The sequence below is a fragment of the Balaenoptera borealis genome (genome assembly GCF_965194805.1).
Source record: "Balaenoptera borealis genome assembly, chromosome: 8".
Classification (NCBI taxonomy): Eukaryota; Metazoa; Chordata; class Mammalia; order Artiodactyla; family Balaenopteridae; genus Balaenoptera; species Balaenoptera borealis.
In genome coordinates this window covers 101,126,162-101,145,945 of record NC_138865.1, presented here as the reverse complement: position 1 = coordinate 101,145,945, position 19,784 = coordinate 101,126,162, and the positions used below count along the sequence as shown (strand labels likewise).

General features: G+C 41.0%; 1 protein-coding gene across 23 annotated transcripts in view; it reads left to right on the top strand.

The window, feature by feature from the left end:
• SUSD1 (sushi domain containing 1) overlaps window positions 1–19,784 on the top strand; it is a 161,823-nt gene that overhangs the window by 130,083 nt on the left and 11,956 nt on the right. For 9 of the 23 annotated variants that reach the window (XR_014247877.1, XM_082403939.1, XM_082403941.1 and 6 more), the window contains one exon: window positions 118–3,642. The exons of 3 other annotated variants lie outside the window; for them this stretch is intronic. Coding sequence is in view for 19 of the 20 variants with exons in the window: in XM_082403943.1 (XP_082260069.1) it covers window positions 118–135 (18 nt within the window). In the remaining variant the exon portion in view is untranslated. 11 more of the 23 variants (XM_082403940.1, XM_082403938.1, XM_082403946.1 and 8 more) reach the window with 6 other exon arrangements.

The window sequence follows — 19,784 nt, the reverse complement described above, 5'->3', positions numbered from 1 at the left end:
CGCCCTGACCACTCACAGAGTGGTGGCTCATCTCCTGTACCGCTGCCCGTGCACACAGGGGTGCACCGCAGGAAAACCTAAGTGTCAGTGAACTCTCTTTTCCTCCGCCGTGTCTAGATTGCCGATGCTGCGTGAAGAGGCTGCACTGCTGCTGGGGCAGATGTTATGACAGCTTCTCAGGCGTGTGCACAGAGGCCCTGTGTGTGCGTGGGCCTGCAATCCCATTCCTGGATTCAAGACGGTGACTATCTCTTTGGAATCCCCCAAAAGGAGGACACTCGGGAATTGTTGATGTCTTCCCTGCTGCACGACCAGTTCTGTGTCTCTGAACTTGAGAACCTTGACGTACAATGTAATATTGACCACAGGCTACAGGTCACGTGGGCTGGGCCTGTGTTCTCCTCTGAGTGACGCCGGAGAGTCAGCTCCTCTAGGCACTGAATGCAAGAGACTGTCTGCCTCTTCCTTTATAGCATCTCTGTCATTAATTCAGAATCCATTCTTTTACAGTAAGTAATGAGGTAGACTTAAGTGTCGGCTAGAATTTGACTTTATGAAGGAGGTCATTGTAAAGGCTAGAGATCACTGACAGGCAAACACGGCAAACACTTTAGAAGCCCTTTTCCGACAATTGGTTGACACACTAATTAGAAAGTGTGCTAGCCTGGCCACTCCAGTAAGTTCCCTGCAATATCTGTTAGGCAGTGTTGCTTTGATACAGTTCCTTTTGTCTTATATGTATTCAAAAGCCATAAGTCTTCATTCCAGTAAAAATATTCTGTTAATTTAGACAGTTCTCTTTCACATGAACGTTTAGAACAGCCTTGGCAAATTTTTTTTTCACTGAACATTTCCTAAAAATGCTCTGTGCCTCCTTTTAGACTTGGGGGTGGTGTGCTAACAATGGGTTGCAACACTATGAAGCCCACACGGCCAGAGTCCTGTGTGGGGAGGGGAACAATGCGGGCGAGACGATCGTCCCTTTTATCTACAACGTCAGTAACTATGAGTGTTACTTTATCATGAAACATGTCCCGGACCTACTGTCAATATGCTGAATTTACAGATGGAGTGGATTCAATTTGACTTTTAAAGCCCGAATCAGTGTTCTTGAACTTTCCTCCCTAACCAACAGTGTAACTCCAAGGCTCAGCAAGAAACGAAGGGAGAAGAAGGATGGAGGCTTGTGGCTTCTCTAAGTGACGGTGGTGTCCTCCTCCGCCTTCTCCCTCCCTCTCCAGGCCTAGGGCATAGAAAGCATGGGGAGAGGTGGGGGGGCAGTGATATTGCCCAACTCGGGGTGCAGCATATATGAACGTGGTCCTAGAATTGGGCAACACCACAGTCCTGAGGAAAAGGGACAGTCTTTCCCACATGGTGGGCTGGTGTGTTCTCCACCGGCTCACTGGGCACCGGTGAGGGACACATCTGAGCAGCCTGGGCTTGTAGGCAGATGAGGAGACATGAGCAATGATAGGAACAGGTGGCAACTCTCTATGAAGCTGCTCCCCCAGGGAGATCTGGCCCAAAGCATATCCTCTCAACTGGGAAGAGTCAGAGAGAGGGAAGTGATACCCTGATGCTTGAGTTTTCAAGGCCAGCTGTCAGCCCTGGCCCCAGCCAGTACTGGGCAGTATTAGGAATAATTGTCCTTTGTCCTCTGAGGTGCCGTCTCAGACTACAACTTAGGACCAACATGTAGAACACTTCCTGCTCTCATTCAGGTGAACTGTAGAGTAGAACTCTCAATAGACTAATACAAATAGCTTCCGACTTTTAATTTTTATGTGCAACAATTCAAACTCATACAGTTTTCACAGCTCTTGAATTATATTTGGAATCTTTACAAATTATTTGGTTAATATGAGGTAGGGTCTCTGATGAGTAAGGATTTTCCTCCAAGCCTCCTCTAACCAAAGAGAGAATCTGAGTTTCTCCCCCTTATTATTATTTTTTACCAGTTCTGTAAATACCATATGTTTCTGTAGTCCCCCTAATTTCAAATTCTAGGATTAACTGCCAAAGAAGCTACATTTGTCCACATGGGAACTTAGCATAATTGTCATTGAAAGGAAGAAGTCCTATTTGCTTGGTATCAAAAGTTTCTGGTTAAGAAAACTGACTAAAGATGAAGTAAAATGTACTTCTGGGTACAGTGCAGAAATGTAAAAGCAGTTCATGAAAGAATACTGAAATAACAAAAACATAGATTTTGTCCCTTCCTCTAAATGTTCCAAACTATAGCACAGAGTTGCTCAGTGTTAATACTTAACAGAAGTAGGTGCTGAGCATTTGCAAGAAGGATGCGCCATTTTCCTGCAGTTCTTTTCTGATCATTTTCTCATGCACATGAAGGTAGCCTTAAGTTCTCTGAATTCGCCTGGTAGCTTAACCACAATACCGTCCCTTTTTTTCCCAAGTGGATTCCTGGTTAAGGCGGGGAGAGCATCTCAGGAGACCAATAGTGGGTCTTCCTAGAAGCATGCAGGGTCCTTCTGTTGAAGGACTGATCAGGTAGCATTCAGAGTTGGGTTATGAGTGCCACTAAATAAAGCTAGATCCTCAGATAGTGATGGAAGAAGGATCTTTCTTTTCCTTATTAACTGTCTTGGGGACAGGGTGTAGAGGCGAGTGCCAAGATCCAGTCTTGAGCTCCCTTCTAGACTAGGAATCAAAACTGAGGGTTGCCCAGATATGGAGCAGATTGTTTCCTGGTTGAATTTTTTTTTTTTTTTTTTTTGGTGCCCATAGTTTTTATTTATCTCCACCATAGTTTTTGTTTATACATGTTCTTTCATTCCATCCTCACAGCAGTTCTATGTGGTGGGAAGGTTAAGAGTTATCATTTTCCCATTTTAGAGTGGAGAGATGGGTTCAGACAGAGACATAACTTCAATTGTTACTTTTACTATTATAGCAACTGTGTCTTTTTATACTTATCTTTTCACTGTGATATACCTTCCCCCATCACTTCTAGAAGGAGCCACAAGCAACCAAAATAGATGGAGGTTAACTAGGGGAAATAGGTAATAGTCCATCCATGACTCCAGACCTAAAATTGCAGCTGGGCCCTTAAGATTAAGACCAGAGCAAAAGTCATTACCTTGAAATTCCATAGTGGGTTGGAATAAAGTTAGCATTTAAATTGATTTTAAAAGAGGTATAAAAGAATTCTCAAGGCTCCCTTTTTTTGCTAATCTCATATTCCGATTTCCTAACCCTTTAATTTTTCCATTCCCTTCATCAGAGAGAAAACCAGTGGGTAGTAGACGTCAATCAAATGGTGTTTTAAGGACCATTTGCCTTCCACAGCCATCGTTGGTTAATCTCAAGTGCCTGATTTTGGAGAGGAAAGTGGGTGTGGATTTTTCTGTGTCCATTTGTGGGCAGGTGATGCAGTGAGGCAAATCAATTTTAAAAAGTGTACATCCATTGTTTCAGAAAGAGAGAGAATGAATGAGCCATTCTGGTGACGTGTGTGTGTGTCTCTGTGTGTGTGCGTGTGTGTATCCATATCCATACTTTTTTGGCATAACTCAAGGTTACCAAAATGGGGTCAAACTAGGCATGTGGTTTGTAACATGCATTGGACACATTTTTCATGTCAATCATGATGGCATTAAAAGTTGGTACCATAATTTATTTAACTAATACTCTGTTGAGTATTGTGCATTTAGAGTGTTTCCAGATGTTTACTATTCTTGTATATGTCTGTATAATTGTATTCAGTTATCAGTTATGCTAAATTCCTAGACTTGAAGTTGTTGGAATGAAAACTATATATTGTAGATTTACTACATATTGTCAGAGGAATCTCAGAAAGTTTATACCAGTTTATGCTCTCACCAGCAGGAAGCCTCAACATACCTGGGCATCGTTGATATTCTTAATCTTGATTAATCTGGTAGGTGAAAAATGACCTTTCAATGTTTTGTTTGCATTTCTCTGACTAATTTGCATGTTGATTGGTCATTTGTAATTCTGTTGTGGTGATGTGCCTTTTTTCTCAGTAGTTGGCTTGTCTTATATTGATTTGAAAAAGTTCTTTGTATTATAGTAATTTTCACTTTTAGTTGTCACATGTGTTGTAAACAAATTTTCTACTTTATTATTTCCCTTTTGACCTGTTTGTGTCATGCATTGCCACACAAAAACTTTAAATTTGTGTAGTCAAATGTATCAGTCTTTTTCCTTATGTATTTTGCCTTTGGTACCATGCTTAGAAGGACCTTCCAATCTCAAGGTAATAACTATAATTCAGCAGTTAAAAAAAACATTTAAATCTTTAATCCATCTGAAACATTTTAGTATAAGGAGTGAGGTCAGGAGGGGTCTTTTTTTATTCTTTCTAAATGGTTTAGCCAGTTGTTCTATGAATATTCCTTGACTGTTATTTTTTTCCCCTCGTGATTTGACTCGTATACTGAATCATATACTAGAGTCTGTTTCTGAACTTTCTCTTTTGTTCTGCTGATTTATTTCTGTGCCAATACCACCTGCTATAAGTTTAAAATAGGGTTGTTGTTTTTTTTTAGTATGAAGTAAAAGAAGTTACCACCCTTTTTCTGTTAATTCTCAGAGTATTCTCGGGTTTTATTATATATTTATTCATGTATACATATTTATTATATGTAAACTAAAGAATTATCTGGTCAAGTTCCCCCCAAAATCTTCATATTTTTCTTGGGGATATATTAAATAAAGAGTGCTCTTATCCCAGAACACAATATGTGTCTCCATTTAATGTTTGTGTGTGTTCCTGTCTAGCGTGTTCTAATTTTCAACTTACAAGGTTATTCATACTTATTTTTGGTTGTGTGTGTCTAGATATTTTACATCTTGTTATCCTGAACTCTTATGTCACTACCTCTGATCCTGCCCCTGAAAGTGCATCCCACAGCCTCTTACTGCTGGCACTGTTAGAGTTCTCTTGCCCTGGCAATCTGCCTTTTTTGGGAAAAGTCACATCAAGATGGCTCCTCCTAAAAAAAAAAAAAAAAAAGATGACTCCTCCAGCTCAGTTACTTTCCTGGGTATCTACTTGACTCACAGAAACTCACAGACCCTTGCCATGCCAAATGAGGGATTGCCCCACCATCACAGATCACTCCAGCCACAGACTTTAGTTTTCTTACCCATTAGACCCTTTGGCCTCCATCAGTGGAAGTGTAGCTTCTACTACATTCCAATGTGGTTCCCACTTTTTTGCCCTGATGCTGGCCTGACAGCCTCAGCTTCTTGATCCTTGGGTTTCTTATCCTTGGAGTCAGGTACCAGACCTCTGTGTCCTCTGAAGTTTTAGGGGACACAAAGTCTCTGAGTGGAGGTCCCCTTGAAGCTCCTCTTTCCTGACTTGCACTGAGGAAGGTCCCCTTACCTCCTACCGTCATGGTGGGGGATAGAAAATGCAGAGAATGCCAACAGCTTTCCCTAAAGAACTACTTTCTTTTGGCCTTTTCAATTTTAAACCCCTTTATAGCCTGGGTATTGGACTAAGGGTCACAAGACCATTTGGAAAGCCTTCTTTTAGAATATGGGAGTGTTTGCAACCTATTATTTTCAATTTTTTTGAACTTTGGTTGAAACAAAAAGGGTCCAATTTGAGGCCAAATGATAGGAAAATACAGTTCACAGAAAAAGAAATGTAAATGGCTCCCAAACGTAAGAAAAGATGCTCAACCTTACTTTTAAGAAAAGTGCAAGTTAGTGAGGTATCATTTCTCACCCGTCAATGAGAAAGCCAGAGATTTAACAACACGGTCTCTTTTGAGGCTGTGGGGAAATAGGAACATAAACGTTGTTAGTGAGAGTACAGAATGGTACAACCTTTATGGAAGGAAATCTGGCAATATTTACATTGCCTTTGTCTTTAACCCAGCAATCCCACCTCTGGGACCTATCCCATGGATTCATCTGCACATGTTCCCAATGACACATGAGCAAGGTTATTCATTATGACGTGGCTTATAATAACAAAAGCTTAGAAACAACCCAAATGCCTCTCAGGAGGAAACTAGTTACATGAACTATGATACTTCTATGTACACAATGTAATACCCTGAGTTGTAAAAAAGGAACGAGGAAGGACTCTACGCGTTGATATGGGGAGATCTTTAAGCTGTATTGTTTTAATGAGGAAAACAAGATGGAGAATAGTGTATATCATACGCTATCTCTTATGTAAGAAAGAGGGGGAATGAGAATATTTATTCAATTTTACATAAACACAGGAATGATAGCAGTGAGTTGATGTAAATGGTTACAAATGGAGCAAGGAAGAATGGGGTGAAGGTGGACAGGGTGAGAGTGAGTCTTTTAAGTGTTTATCTTCTTATTTTGTTTTGTTTTTAAACATGTAAGTATGTTACTATTCAAAAGCATAAAAATAAAAGTTCATAAGGAAAAGAAAGTGTTCCATTTAATATCCTATTACACATGTGTCAATAAAAATATGATGGGTACTGCTTAGTCTCCTTCTAAACCCAAGACACTTAGATTTGGATAAGTTTGGTTTAATTTTCCATCACAAAATTGGTGGGGCATCCAGTGCTGTCTTTTAAGATTTCTGAAAATTCCATGAGGGGGTAAAGGTGGATGTGTTATATTCCCATGATCAACTCTAGGGCCTACTTTCTGCTTCCTATGAATTAATTTAGCTGATGGATCATCTCATCCTCCTATGTGGGGTCCCTGTTCCCCCCTGCATCGACTCACCTGTGGAACTCAGCTCCTTTTCATGATTTCCACCCAAAGTTTCACTAAGGACTTGGGGCATTTAGGTAACGTGAATGGAGAGTGTATTAGTTTCCTACTGATGCTGTAACAAATTGCCACACACTTGGTGGCTTTCAACCACACAAATTTATTATTTTACAGTTCTGGAAGTCAGAAGTCTGCCATGAGTCTCACTGGGCTAAAGTCAAAGTGTTGGCTGAGCTGTGTTCCTTCTGGAAGCTTGAGGGAGAATCCATTTGTTTGCTGCTTCTAGCTTTTAGAGGCTGCCTATGTTTCTTGACTGTGGCCTTTCCTCCATCTTCAAAGCCAACAGTGTGGCATCTTTGAATCTCTCTCTGACTCTGACTCTCCCGTCTACCCCTGCCCCCATTTCATTTATAGGAGATTACAGCGGGCCTCCCTGGATAATCCAGGATAATCTCCCATCTCAAGATCCTTAACTTAATCACATTTACAAAGTTCCTTTTACCATGGAAGATAACTTATCCACAGGCTCTGAGATTAATACGTGGACATTTTTGGTGGCCATTTTTCTGCCTATAACAAGAGAGTATTATATTTTAGATACACAAATAATTAAAAGAGGATGTTAGTTATCTTTGTTCTTCGAAGTTTCCTTCCTTTCCCATCCCTTCCCATCTTCATTCTTTATCAAATCCCCTAAATTCCTGAAATGCAGAACAACTCATCTATGTCTTTCTTTTTTTTAACCAAAGTACTTTACCAAAGTAATTTTTTAAACAAGAATAGTTTCCTCCTTAAGAATTCTGTTGCCAGCTGTTAACTTAAACTTTATATTTTTGAAAAACTTCTGAAAATTTCCCAAAGTTTCTGAATGTTGAATGCATTCTTCCTTGTTTCACAGTGCTGATTCAGATTTCTTAAAATTTTTTTATGAATCTTTGGTAATGTGATTTTGGGGGACAACTAGAAACTAGAAGATGAAATATTTGAGAGAGAATTATAGCAAAGACTATATATGCTTTTTTATTTTTTTATTGCTGTGTAACAACTTACCACAAACGTAATGGCTTAAACTACTACACATTTATTATCCTCCAGTTTTTATGGGTCAGGAATCCAGGTTTGGTTTAGTTGGTTTCTCTGCTCAGCGTATCACAAGTCTGCAAGGAAGGTGTTGGCTAGGTTGCATCTTCATCAAGAGGCTTGACAGGGGAAGATACCCCTTCCATGCTTATTCATAGTGTTGGCAGAATCCATTTCCTTGTGGTCGTATGGCTGAAGGTCCCAACTTTTTGCTGGCTGTCAGCTGGAAGCTGTCCTCGGGCCCTAGATGCCAGTCATAGTTCCTAGAGGGCCATTTGCAGTTGTTTGCCAGGTGGGTTTCCTAAACAGGCTGCCCAATTCATCAAGTCAGCAAGGACAATCTCTGAGTACAGGGAGGGCCGAATTCTTCTTTTAAAGGGCTTTCATCTGACTAAGTCAGGCCCACCCAGGATAATCTACCTTTAACTAACCAAAAAGCAACTAATTTGGAACCTTAATTACATCTGCAAAAGCCCTTCACTTTTTCCATATTCTGTTGGTTAGAACTAAGTCACACTCAAGGGGAAAAAATTACACAGGCTGTGGACACCAAGTGGCAGAGATTATGAGGGTCATCTCATAGAATTTTGCTTACCATAAGTTACTAAAGAAAAAATCAGTTATAGACTTTAAATTCTACCACAATTTTTCCTAGGTTCTTCTGACAGGGCTACTTAACTTTATAGCAAAAGCCTAGGAATACTTCTATTTTCTCTATGGAGAGGTACCAAGGCTGCCAGGGGTGGAAGTGACCAATGGCCAGAGGTTTCAGGAAGGTAACTGGGTCTGGAAGACTGCCATCTCCCCTTGGACTGGTTGCGTTCCCTTGAGCAAGGCACAGAGATTTGGGGAAGGGAAAGAACACCATTTCCCTGGGTCCATGGGCATGTGTCCCATCTCCTAGCCTTTGGGTTAGCAGGATTCAGGATTTGTGAACTTGGCCTGCAAAAGTCTATTTCCGCCAAACTCTAGTGAGCCTAGTGTATGGCCTGTAGGGTTAGTTGCCCTATAGTCCCTGTAAAGGGCCATCCTGCGTCTTGGTGGGCTGGGCAGGGTAAGGCAACATTGACCAGGTTCAAGGCTTCCGGAGGGTGGTGAGAGCTCCAGGGACCAGCGCTGGAGAGCACAAAGGTCCTTCCCAGCCCCAAGACCCTCCATAACCAAGGACTTGGCAGTAGCTGTGTGCAGCCAAGAATGGCTGAGACAAAGGGCAAAGCACGTACAGCTCTTGCCACAAGCTGTGATTCCTTCTGTCCAAGGGGCCTTCCAGTGAAGAGTGAACCTTAGAACCTGAAAGAGGGCTCAGCTCCAAGAACCAGAGGGAATTTGGGTTGTCTTGGGATGATCACTGTGAATTGAGATCTCACAGAGATGAACACCAGATGATGCAGACACTGACGCTTTGCTGTGCTGGGATGGTCAGGGACAACCATGAGGCTTTCCGCCATGCTGCTTTCTGGCCAAAGAGGGGCAGAGCCCAGGAAAGGGGAATTGTTATCACAAGACCTAGGAAGGGGCAGCAGCTGGGCAGCGCATCTCTTGCACCGAACAAGGAAGACAGTGTCTTGGTCCTGGCCAGAGATTATAAACGTCCGTACTGCGTGTGGCCCTGTAAGGGAGATGGTGCACGGGGCTGCCAGACTCAAAGACTCCAGCCTGTCTGCAGCTTGCCGCCAAGGACACAAAACAGCTGAGTCTGACTTGACTGCCTGTGATCAGCATTCATGAGCATTTTTACTGGATTTCTTGTAGAAAATTAACACATAGCTATCTGGTCTGAATATCAATCTGAGTTTGTGCATCTGGAACAGCTCACTGGATTAGATGGAAGCTGAAGGAACTCCGCAAAGGTAAAAGGACCAGCCCCCATACTGACCTCGTGAGACTGCATCTCAGTGTCCAGCTGTAACACACCTCTGGTGTCAGCCCCTTTCCCCCACTTCCCCTCCTCTCTGCAGCCACTCCTCTGACTTCCTCTCCCTCAACATGCAGGCTGCTGCTGAGACCCCTGCAGACCTCTGTAAAGAGATCACTCAAATCGGGGCGGAGCTAGAACAGAACTGGAACCTACACTGGAGATACAGCTGGGAGGGCACGTGAGTTTCACTGTGAGCCAGGCATGGAAAGACTAAGGCTTGTCACTGGATGAGACAGAAGAAACAGAGACCTACTTCTGGACGGCAGGAGGCGGTCTGCTTTCCTGGAGGGACACACAGTGCCCAACAGACTTGGGGAGTTACCTGTGTGTCTCGGAGGGCTGCCTATGTGCATTGGAGGGATACTTGTGTTTATTCTACACTTGACCTGGGACTGTGGTCTGTATCGATTGTATTGCACTCATAGCTTTCCACGCTTGGCTGGCCAGCTCATCATCCTCAGCCTCTGCCTGCAAGTGAGTTGCCAACTGGCCCTTTATTGTCCACCCAGCTTTCGTCAGCTTTGTCACCCAGGTCGTTGCCCTTAATTCCTGGGCCTTCACCAGTTTCCCAAGAATAAATTGTTTGGACTACTTCTAGTCTGCTGCTGTGTATTAGCCTGCATTTTTGGAAACTCTGATAAAGTTTCCAAACTGACTTACCTTTTTTAGCTATATGACGCCTGCTTTGCATACCTTTTTTAGCTATATGACACCTGCTTTGCATACCTTTTTTTGCTCTATGACTCCTGCTTTGCATACCTTTTTTAGCTATATGACGCCTGCTTTGCATACCTTTTTTTGCTATATGACTCCTGCTTTGCATACCTTCTTTTGCTATATGACTCCTGCTTTGCATACCTTTTTTTTGCTATATGACTCCTGCTTTGGGTAATTGTTTGCTTCATCAACCACCATGCTGCATTCTGGTAAACTGAAAGAAAAAGAAATTGTTAGAACTGAGCAACAGGGAAAACCACGTATTTTGAACCGATGCTTTCTGAGTGGAATGAGAGCCTGAGACTTGAGCCTGAAGGAGAGGCTGCGTAGCTATGCTGAACTTTTAAGCATTTCAACCGAGAAGCTCCAAAATTCTCTGATCTTAGTGAATTCCTATCTAAGTCTGAAGAGATTCCCCAGGAACCCCACTCTGAGGGTGGTGATAGGCCACTAGAATCATTTAAATCTATGTTTATAAGATTTATAATGAATACTTACAGTGAAAAGAAAGCTTTAAAAAAAAAAAATCCATAGCACACAGGGATGGGATTTGACACCCAATGAAAGAAATCATAGCTTAAGTTAGCCTGAGTTATACTGTGTTTTGGAAATGCTCTGAACTCAATACTTATGCCACGTACTCTAAGACAAAAGTACTTAGATTTTATTATTATTATTATTCTCAGGAGTAAGCTTGCTGAATCACCACAGGCTTTTTGGTTTTTTAACTACCAGTTTGCGGAATGTCACTGTCCATTTGGCTTGGAGTTGCTCTGGGTCCACCCTCGAGCCCACCTTTTGAGCCTGTCATTTGGCAAAGTGCATTATTGGTGGTCCTTCCTGCTAAGTATAGAGCTTGGTAGTGATTTCAAATTAGTGGGGAGTGATAGATTATTAGGGAAGTGTGGGAATCAATGTCTAACCATTTGGGGAACGATTGTTTGCAATAAATATGATTAACAACGAAGGGAAGCCTCTTGCACTGTTGGTGGGAATGTAAGTTGATACAGCCACTATGGAGAACAGTATGGAGGTTCCTTAAAAAACTAAAAATAGAACTACCATATGACCCAGCAATCCCACTACTGGGCATATACCCAGAGAAAAACATAATTCAAAAAGACACATGCACCCCAGTATTCATTGCAGCACTATTAACAATAGCCAGGACATGAAAGCAACCTAAATGTCTATCAACAGAGGAATGGATAAAGAACATGTGGTACCTATATACAATGGAATATTCCTCAGCCATAAAAAGGAACGAAACTGGGTTATTTGTAGAGACGTAGATGGGCCTAGAGATTGTCATATATAGTGAAGTAAGTCAGAAAGATAAAAACAAATATTGTATATTATCACATATATGTGGAATCTAGAAAAATGGTGTAGGTGATCTTATTTGCAAAGCAGAAATAGAGACACAGACGTAGAGGACAAACGTATGAATACTAAGGGGGAAAGGGGCAGGTGGGATGAATTGGGAGATTGGGATTGACATATATACACTATTGATGCTATGTATAAAACAGATAACTAATGAGAACCTACTGTATAGCTCAGGGAATTCTACTCAGTGCTCTGTGGTGACCTAAATGGGAAGGAAATCCAACAAAGAGGGGATATATGTATACGTATAGCTGATTCACTTTGCTGTACAGTAGAAACTAACACAATATTGTAAAGCAACCGTACTCCAATAAAAATTAGTTTAAAAAAAGAATAAAAGCTGTTTAAAATCAATTAAAAAAATGAGTTAATAGGCTTACTATATCAATAACAAAAACTGTAAGATCCTCCTGCAAGGGGAAAAGAATGATCAGACAATTCACAAGTTCTGCTGTTATTTTTCTCTGGAAGTCACACCTATATTTTAATTTTTCTTGCACCAGCAAAAATGAAGCAAGAAATGAAGAACATAACATGGGAGTAGGAAGCCAGGTGGACATCAGACAGCTGATCAAAATGTTCACTGTCCAAAGGCTAGGTGTGATTTCCATCCTAGCTCACACAGCCTGTGTCTTCAACCTTTCTATTCCCAGGTAACGCTTTTTTCTTTTCTTGCCTAATACTACTCTTCTCTAATTGATAGCTTCCAATGGATCATATCTGTCTGAGGCATGTTTCTTAAACCCTAAGGAGGATTTGATGTGTGTCCTCTATCTGGAGTATAGCCAGGAAACTTCCCAGTACTCTTTCAAAGAAATGAGACTGGAAGTGTGAAATCTAGTCCCGTCCTGTTAGTTTAGCATTCATTGTGAGCAGACTGGACTCTTGCCCAGCTGAAAGAAGCTGACGTCATCTGCTTTCATTTGACCCTGAATTTCCCCTCTGATTGAGACATCAGTCCAACCTTCATTTCACAACACCCAGCAAATATTTTACTGAATGCCTTCAGTGATGGAGTTTCTACACTACAAGCAGAATGGCAAGCAGAAAGACAAGAGGGAAGGGGTGCAAAGAAGAGGAAGAGGGAAGGGGGTAGCAAAGGTTACTCAGGTAGAGTTTGAGCTGGACCTTGAAGGATTAGGAGGGTTTTATCAGGCAGAGAAGACTAGGAGGGAAATTCCAGTAATGGAAGGGGGGAGGGGTATAAGAATATGAACAAAGGCAGGAAATTTCACGAAGAGACATTAAAGATCACAATAGAGGGATGGACCAACGTAAGAGAGACATTACCAAAGTAAAAATGAAGGAGTTGATGGTGCATTGGATTGGCTGGGTGCTGGAGGGATGCAGGGAGGTACATATAAGAAGGGGAAGATATGCTTATTAAGCCTTTGAAAATAACATTTAGAAAGAAGAGAACATCCGCTACACAATTTGTGACTCTAATGAGACTTTTTTCCCCCAAACATACTAGATATTCATTTAAATATACTTCTTCGAAGTACTTTGAAAAACTAAATAAACACTTATTCCAGTGATGCTATTAGTGTTTGAAAAATCTTTAGAAATCCCCTTTGGGAATTGCCTTCAGAATTTGTTTATGAGCTACCAAAGAACATCAAGCAGTTTTATTACCTCACGGTTTTCTGTCTCTGTTTCTCTACATACGGTGAAAACATTATATATGCATATAAAACATGTATCATTAAAACTTAACCAGTTGGACATTTCTTTAATTTTTTTTTATTGTAGTATAGTTGATTTGCAATGTTGTGTTAATTTCTACTGTACAGCAAAGTGATTCAGTTACATATACATTCTTTTTTTAAAAAATACATTCTTTTTTTTAAAAAAAATAATTTATTTTATTTATTTTTGGCTGTGTTGGGTCTCCGTTGCTGCGCGGGGGCTTTCTCTAGCTGCAGTGAGCTGGGGCTACTCTTCGTTGCGGTGCGCGGGCTTCTCATTGCAGTGACTTTTATTGTTGCGGAGCACGGGCTCTAGGTGCGCGGGCTTCAGTAGTTGTGGCTCGCGGGCTCAGTAATTGTGGCACGCGGGCTCTAGAGCACAGGCTCAGTAGTTGTAGCGCACGGGCTTAGTTGCTCCGCGGCACGTGGGATCTTCCCGGACCAGGGCTCGAACCCGTGTCCCCTGCATTGGCAGGCGGATTCTTAACCACTGAGCCACCAGGGAAGCCTTATACATCCTTTTTTAATATTCTTTTCCATTAAGGTTCATCACAGTATGTTGAATATAGTTCCTTGTGCTATACAGTAGGACCTAGTTGTTTACCATTGTATATATAAAATAATTTGCATCTGCTAACCCCAACGTCCCACTCCATCCCTCCTCCACCCTCCCTCCCCCTTGGCAACCACAAATCCGTTCTCTATGGACATTTCTTTTACAAGCTAGAACATGTTGGGGGGATTTCCCTGGCGGTCCAGGGGGCATGGGTTCAATCTCTGGTCGGGATCCCGCATGCCACTGGCATGGCCAAAAAACAAAAACAAAAACACTAGAACATGTGGCAAATGGCTTTTACCTATTTCCAAAAATTGAATACAATCTGAAAAACATTTCACTTATGGACTCAGAACACCCGCAAAAAATGTGCTTCAGGCTCTGACGGCAATCTTCAAAGGGGGATTCCAGCAGTATTGGGCCTCCACAGAACTGAAGTCATGTGGACCTCCACAAGTGACCTCCACAGGTGACTGTTGCCACAGGGACCTTGTCCCTCGATTAGATACATTCTGGGGAATTTCTGTCATCGTGGCTGGACAAGTTGTCATATGACAGTTTATGGTCCATGTTGGCTTCCTCTGCAGTCACTCATGATTGGAGGCCCCCTTCCCCAAGTCCCCCGTGAAGACCTTGCCAAACCTGGGAAGGGAAGGGGGTTTCCTAAAACCATCGGGGACTAAGACCACCTAACGGCAGAACCTGAGGAGGACTGGGCTTCAGCTCACTGTTCATTCTGGCTTCGTTTCACAAAAGCAGAGCCCTTCTGCAGAGGGAGGAAAGCCTTTCCAGTGACTGGAATTGGGAAATAGGCTGCGGTGTTCCTCTAGGCACTGAATCCACTCTGGGGCAGACAGGACATGTCCCGTCCACGACCACATCCCAGGGCAATGTCTGGATCCAGAAAGAATGCAAAGCTTAGAAACAGCTGAACAGTATTCCTGGAAGGTACACACCACAAACAGGCAGTTATGATTCCTCAATAAATTGCCCAAAGGGCATGAGTGTGTGTGGATTGTACATGTGTGCATATTTATGTTGTCTGTTGTGTGTGCACACATGTGTTATTGTGTGATGCATGTGTGTATGGTATGTTCACGTGGGGTGTGTATAGTGTGTATGGTACATGTGTGCATATGTGTGTTGTGTGTGCACACGTGTGTATTGTGTGGTGCGTGTGTATGTGGTATGTTCATGTGGGGTGTGTGTATGGTACATGGCTGCATGTGTGTGTTGTCTGTTGTATGTGCATATGTGTGTATTGTGTGGTGTATGTGTGTATGGTATGTTCACATGGTGTGTGTGTGTGTGTGTGTGTGTGTGAAGGGCGCTGGGACGATCCTGGCAGGAGTGAGTGATAGGAACTGCCATTGGTCATCCCTCTTCCTTCATCTTCAGAGTCTGTGGGAACAGGTCAGTAGAGACAGGAGAAAAATTCTATCCGCTAAAGAACCGATACTTTTTCCCTTGGGAGGAATAATGATGTTTTCTCAATGACTACACAACTCTTTTCATACCAGAGTAGCAGCAAGTTGTCTGTCATTTGTATTGCACATATTTTCCCACATTTGTCCTTTGTCTTTCAACTTTATTTATAGGGCTCTTGTCTGTTTTTGCCATTGGAAAGTTTTCACTGTTACATAGTTGAGGTTATTAATCTTTTGTTTGTGATCACCGGCTGTCATGACATGTTCAGATAGACTTTCCACCCACGATTATAAAAATATTTGTCCAGTCTCCCTCCTAGTTCTTATGTAATTTTGGTTTTTACTTTAAAGCATTTGCTGTATTTGGAATTTATTTTGTGTAATGAATGAAACAAGAACCCACATTTTATTTAAAACATTTCACACCAACCTGTATTTTTCTTTCACACTATTCACTGCAGTTAAAATAGCACAATTATTTATGTGATTATCTTTTCCCAATCACCATTGATTTGAGATACCACATTTTTTTCATACAATACTTTGAAATATGCTTCTTTCTGTAAATATCATGTAGGGATTTTGACCAGAAAAGGGATTTTCTCAATTATTTTGGAAGAATTTATATGAGAATATTTCTGTGCACTCACAGGGGATGCCTTTTCACTTAGTCATATATTATCTTCTATTTCTTGGTAATTTTCTCTTTTTTTCACATAATTCAAATTTATTTGTATAATTTTATGTTTTGTACTTTTAAAATGGATTAAATTTGGGTTATATTTCTTATATATTATAAGACTTTTGATTTTTGAATATTAATATTATATCATCAAAACTTTCTCAACTCTCTTTTACTCTTTTAATTTTCAGTAATTTTCTGCTGAATCTTATGCTTTCTATTATCTGCAAATGATGATAATTTTGTCTTCTTCATTCCAATAGTTAAACCTCTTATTTTGTTCTTTTGTCTAACTGCAATGTCTATCACATAAAAGCAATGTCATATTATAGAAATTATAAGTGCTTAATTGCTAAGCTTGATATTGGCTTTTGGTATAAGATATGTTTTGATAGTAAGGAAATTATTCACCTAATCCCATTTTACAAAGAACATTTATCAAGAATGGACATTAAATTTTATGAATGTTTTATTGAAATCTACCATGGGATTATATGATTTTCCCCCTTTGGTCAACATTAATACAAATTTTCAAGCATTTAGCCACCTTTGCATTCTTGTAATACACAGTCATAGTCATGGTAAATTATTATTTAAATCTGCTCCCAGATTCTATTTGTTAATATTGGGTTGGCAAAAAAATGCCTTTGGTTTTTAAGTAAAAATAAAAGACACATTTTTCATTTTCACCAAGAACTTTATTGAATGTATTCACCGTTTTGTTCCACTACCTTCTGCCATTTTTCAGGCAACTTCATAATTCCATCTTCCCAAAACTTTTTATCTTTTTGAGCAAAGAACTCTTCCACGTGCCTTTTACAGTCTTCCACGGAATTGAAATTTTTTCCATTAAGAGAATTTTGTAAAGACCAAAATAAATGGAAATCTGAAGGTGCAATGTCTGGTGAATACAGCATGTGAATCAGAACTTCCAAGCCAAGCTGTAACAGTTTTTGCCTGGTCATCAAAGAAACATGGGGTCTTGCATTATCCTGATGGAAGACTATGTGTTTTCTGTTGACTAATTCCGGACGCTTTTCGTCAAGTGCTGCTTTCAGTTGCGAACAGTACTTGTTGGAATTAATCATTTGGTTTTCCGGAAGGAGCTCATAATAGAGGACTCCCTTCCAATCCCACCATATACACAACATCACCTTCTTTGGATGAAGACTGGCCTTTGGTGTGGCTGGTGGTGGTTGATTTCTCTTGCCCCACGATCTCTTCTGTTCCACATTATTGTACAGTATCCACTTTTCTTTGCCCATCACAATTTGTTTTAAAATGGAACATTTTTGTTACGTTTCAGTAGAGAATCGCATGTGGAAATAAGGTCAAGAAGGTTTGTTTCGCTTAGCTTATGTGGCACCCAAACATCAAAGCGATGAACATAACCAAGCTGGTGCAAATGGTTTTCATCGCTTGATTTGGATATTTTGAGGATGTCGGCTATCTCCCGCATGGTATAATGTTGATTGTTCTCAATTAATATCTCATTTGATCGCTATCAACTTCAACTGGTCTACCCTACCGTGGAGCATCATCCAGTGAGAAATCTCCAGCACGAAACTTCGCAAACCACTTTTGACATATTTGATCAGTCACAGCACCTTCTCTATACACTGCACAAATCTTTTTTTGCGTTTTGGTTGTGTTTTTACCTTTCTTGAAATAATAAAGCATAATATGCCAAGAATGTTGCTTTTTTTCTTCCAGCTTCAATATTAAAATGGCTACACAAAAATTCACCAATTTCGATGTCTTTTTTTAAATGCACGCTGATATGACAGCTGTCACATACAATCTAACAAAATTGTTTCGAATGAAGTTAAAGACAACTAAGTGCTGTTAGACCATTTTACAGAAAAAACCGAACGAACCTTTTAGCCAACCCAATACTTTATTTGAGAACTTTTTAAAAATCAATTTTGATATCTCTAGTTTTCTCTCCTGCGTTACCTATTCAAAGCAGCAGTCCATTGGTATTTGTTAATTGGCAAGAATTCCTTCTTTCTCTGGCCGAGGACATTTAAAATATGCTACTTCAGCTATGTAGATAGATAGTAATTATGCATCTCTTCCCATCTAGTTTTCCAAATGTGTCAGCATAGGATTATTCAATGTTCTCTGGGATTGTGAAGTAGTCCTTGCCTCTAGACACTGCCCCAATCTGATAGGAAATGATGACAGAGAAAAAATGATGTGCTTGGCAGGCAAGTATCTCTTGCAACACTGGGTCCCTTAGCAATCAATGATGGGTCAATGGGCCCCAGTGGGAGTGTTTCTTATTCTTCCAGCAGCTAGTCCATGCCCTCAGGACTCATACTGGTGGGAACCTTCAGAACTGACTCCAGTTACAGTCAGTAACACCGCACTGTGGTCACGAGCTAGAAACTGCTGTCAGGTCATGCAAATCAGTTTGTTCCAAATGGCATTATAAAGGCTGCGTTCTTCAGGGTGTATAGTGTTGAGGCCTTTCCCAGCTACAGCCTACTTAAAGTATTAATACTTTTCCTTGCTTTTGGTTCATTTTCGTTCCTGCTTGTGTTGGCGTAGGGTTTGGGGTTAACATGTACTTCTGCCATCATTTTTTTTTTTAAATAAATTTATTTATTTTATGTTTGGCTCCATTGGGTCTTCGTTGCTGCATGCGGGCTTTTCTCTGGTTGCTGCGAGCGGGGGCAACTCTTCGTTGTGGTATGTGGGCTTCTCATTGTGGTGGCTTCTGTTGTTGCGGAGCACGGGCTCTAGGCGCGCGGGCTTCAGTAGTTGTGGCTCGCAGGCCCAGTAGTTGTGACGCACGGGCTCTAGAGCTCAGGCTCGGTAGTTGTGGCGCATGGGATCTAGAGCGCAGGCTCGGTAGTTGTGGCGCACAGGCTTGCTCCGTGGCATGTGGGTTTTCCCGGGCCAGGGCTCGAACCTGTGTTCCTTGCATTGGCAGGCAGATTCTTAACCACTGCACCACCAGGGAAGCCCCCATATGGCTTTTTTAGCAGCTGAAAAAAAAATTTTTTTTAATCAAATATAATTTTTAGCAGTGAAACACAAATATTTTTAGAAAAACCTTTCTTAGTAGATGGGTTAAACAGAATATTAAATACAGCTGAAGAGAAAATTAGCAAACCAGGAAGACAGATCTAAAGCACAGACAGAAAAGGATGTGTAAAATGTAAAGAGGGATTGAGATACGGAGGTGGAATGTGAAGGTCTGAAATACATATAATCAGAATTTCAGAAGAGAGAATAAAGAGAATGGAGGAGAAGCAATATTTGAAAAATTTGAGATTTACGTGTTTATAAAGTCCTAGGTATAACTGAATCACTTTGCTGTACACCTGAAACTAACATAAAGTTGTAAATCTACTATACTCCAATATAAAATGAAAATTTAATTAAAAAAATAATAAAATGAAGTAAAGATGAGGGTCCCCATATTTGGGAGTGTGAAAAACTATTAGAAAAGCCATGAATTGATGGAGGAATCTGGGGCAGAAGGAAAGACTGTGAAAATATTACTGAAATAATGAATGTCCCAAAAGGCAGTACCTGGTGGCACTGAAGATGGGGCATTTGAGGTTCAAAGGAGTTTGGATTATGGAAATGGTGGTGGCAGCAGAGATTAAGGAGA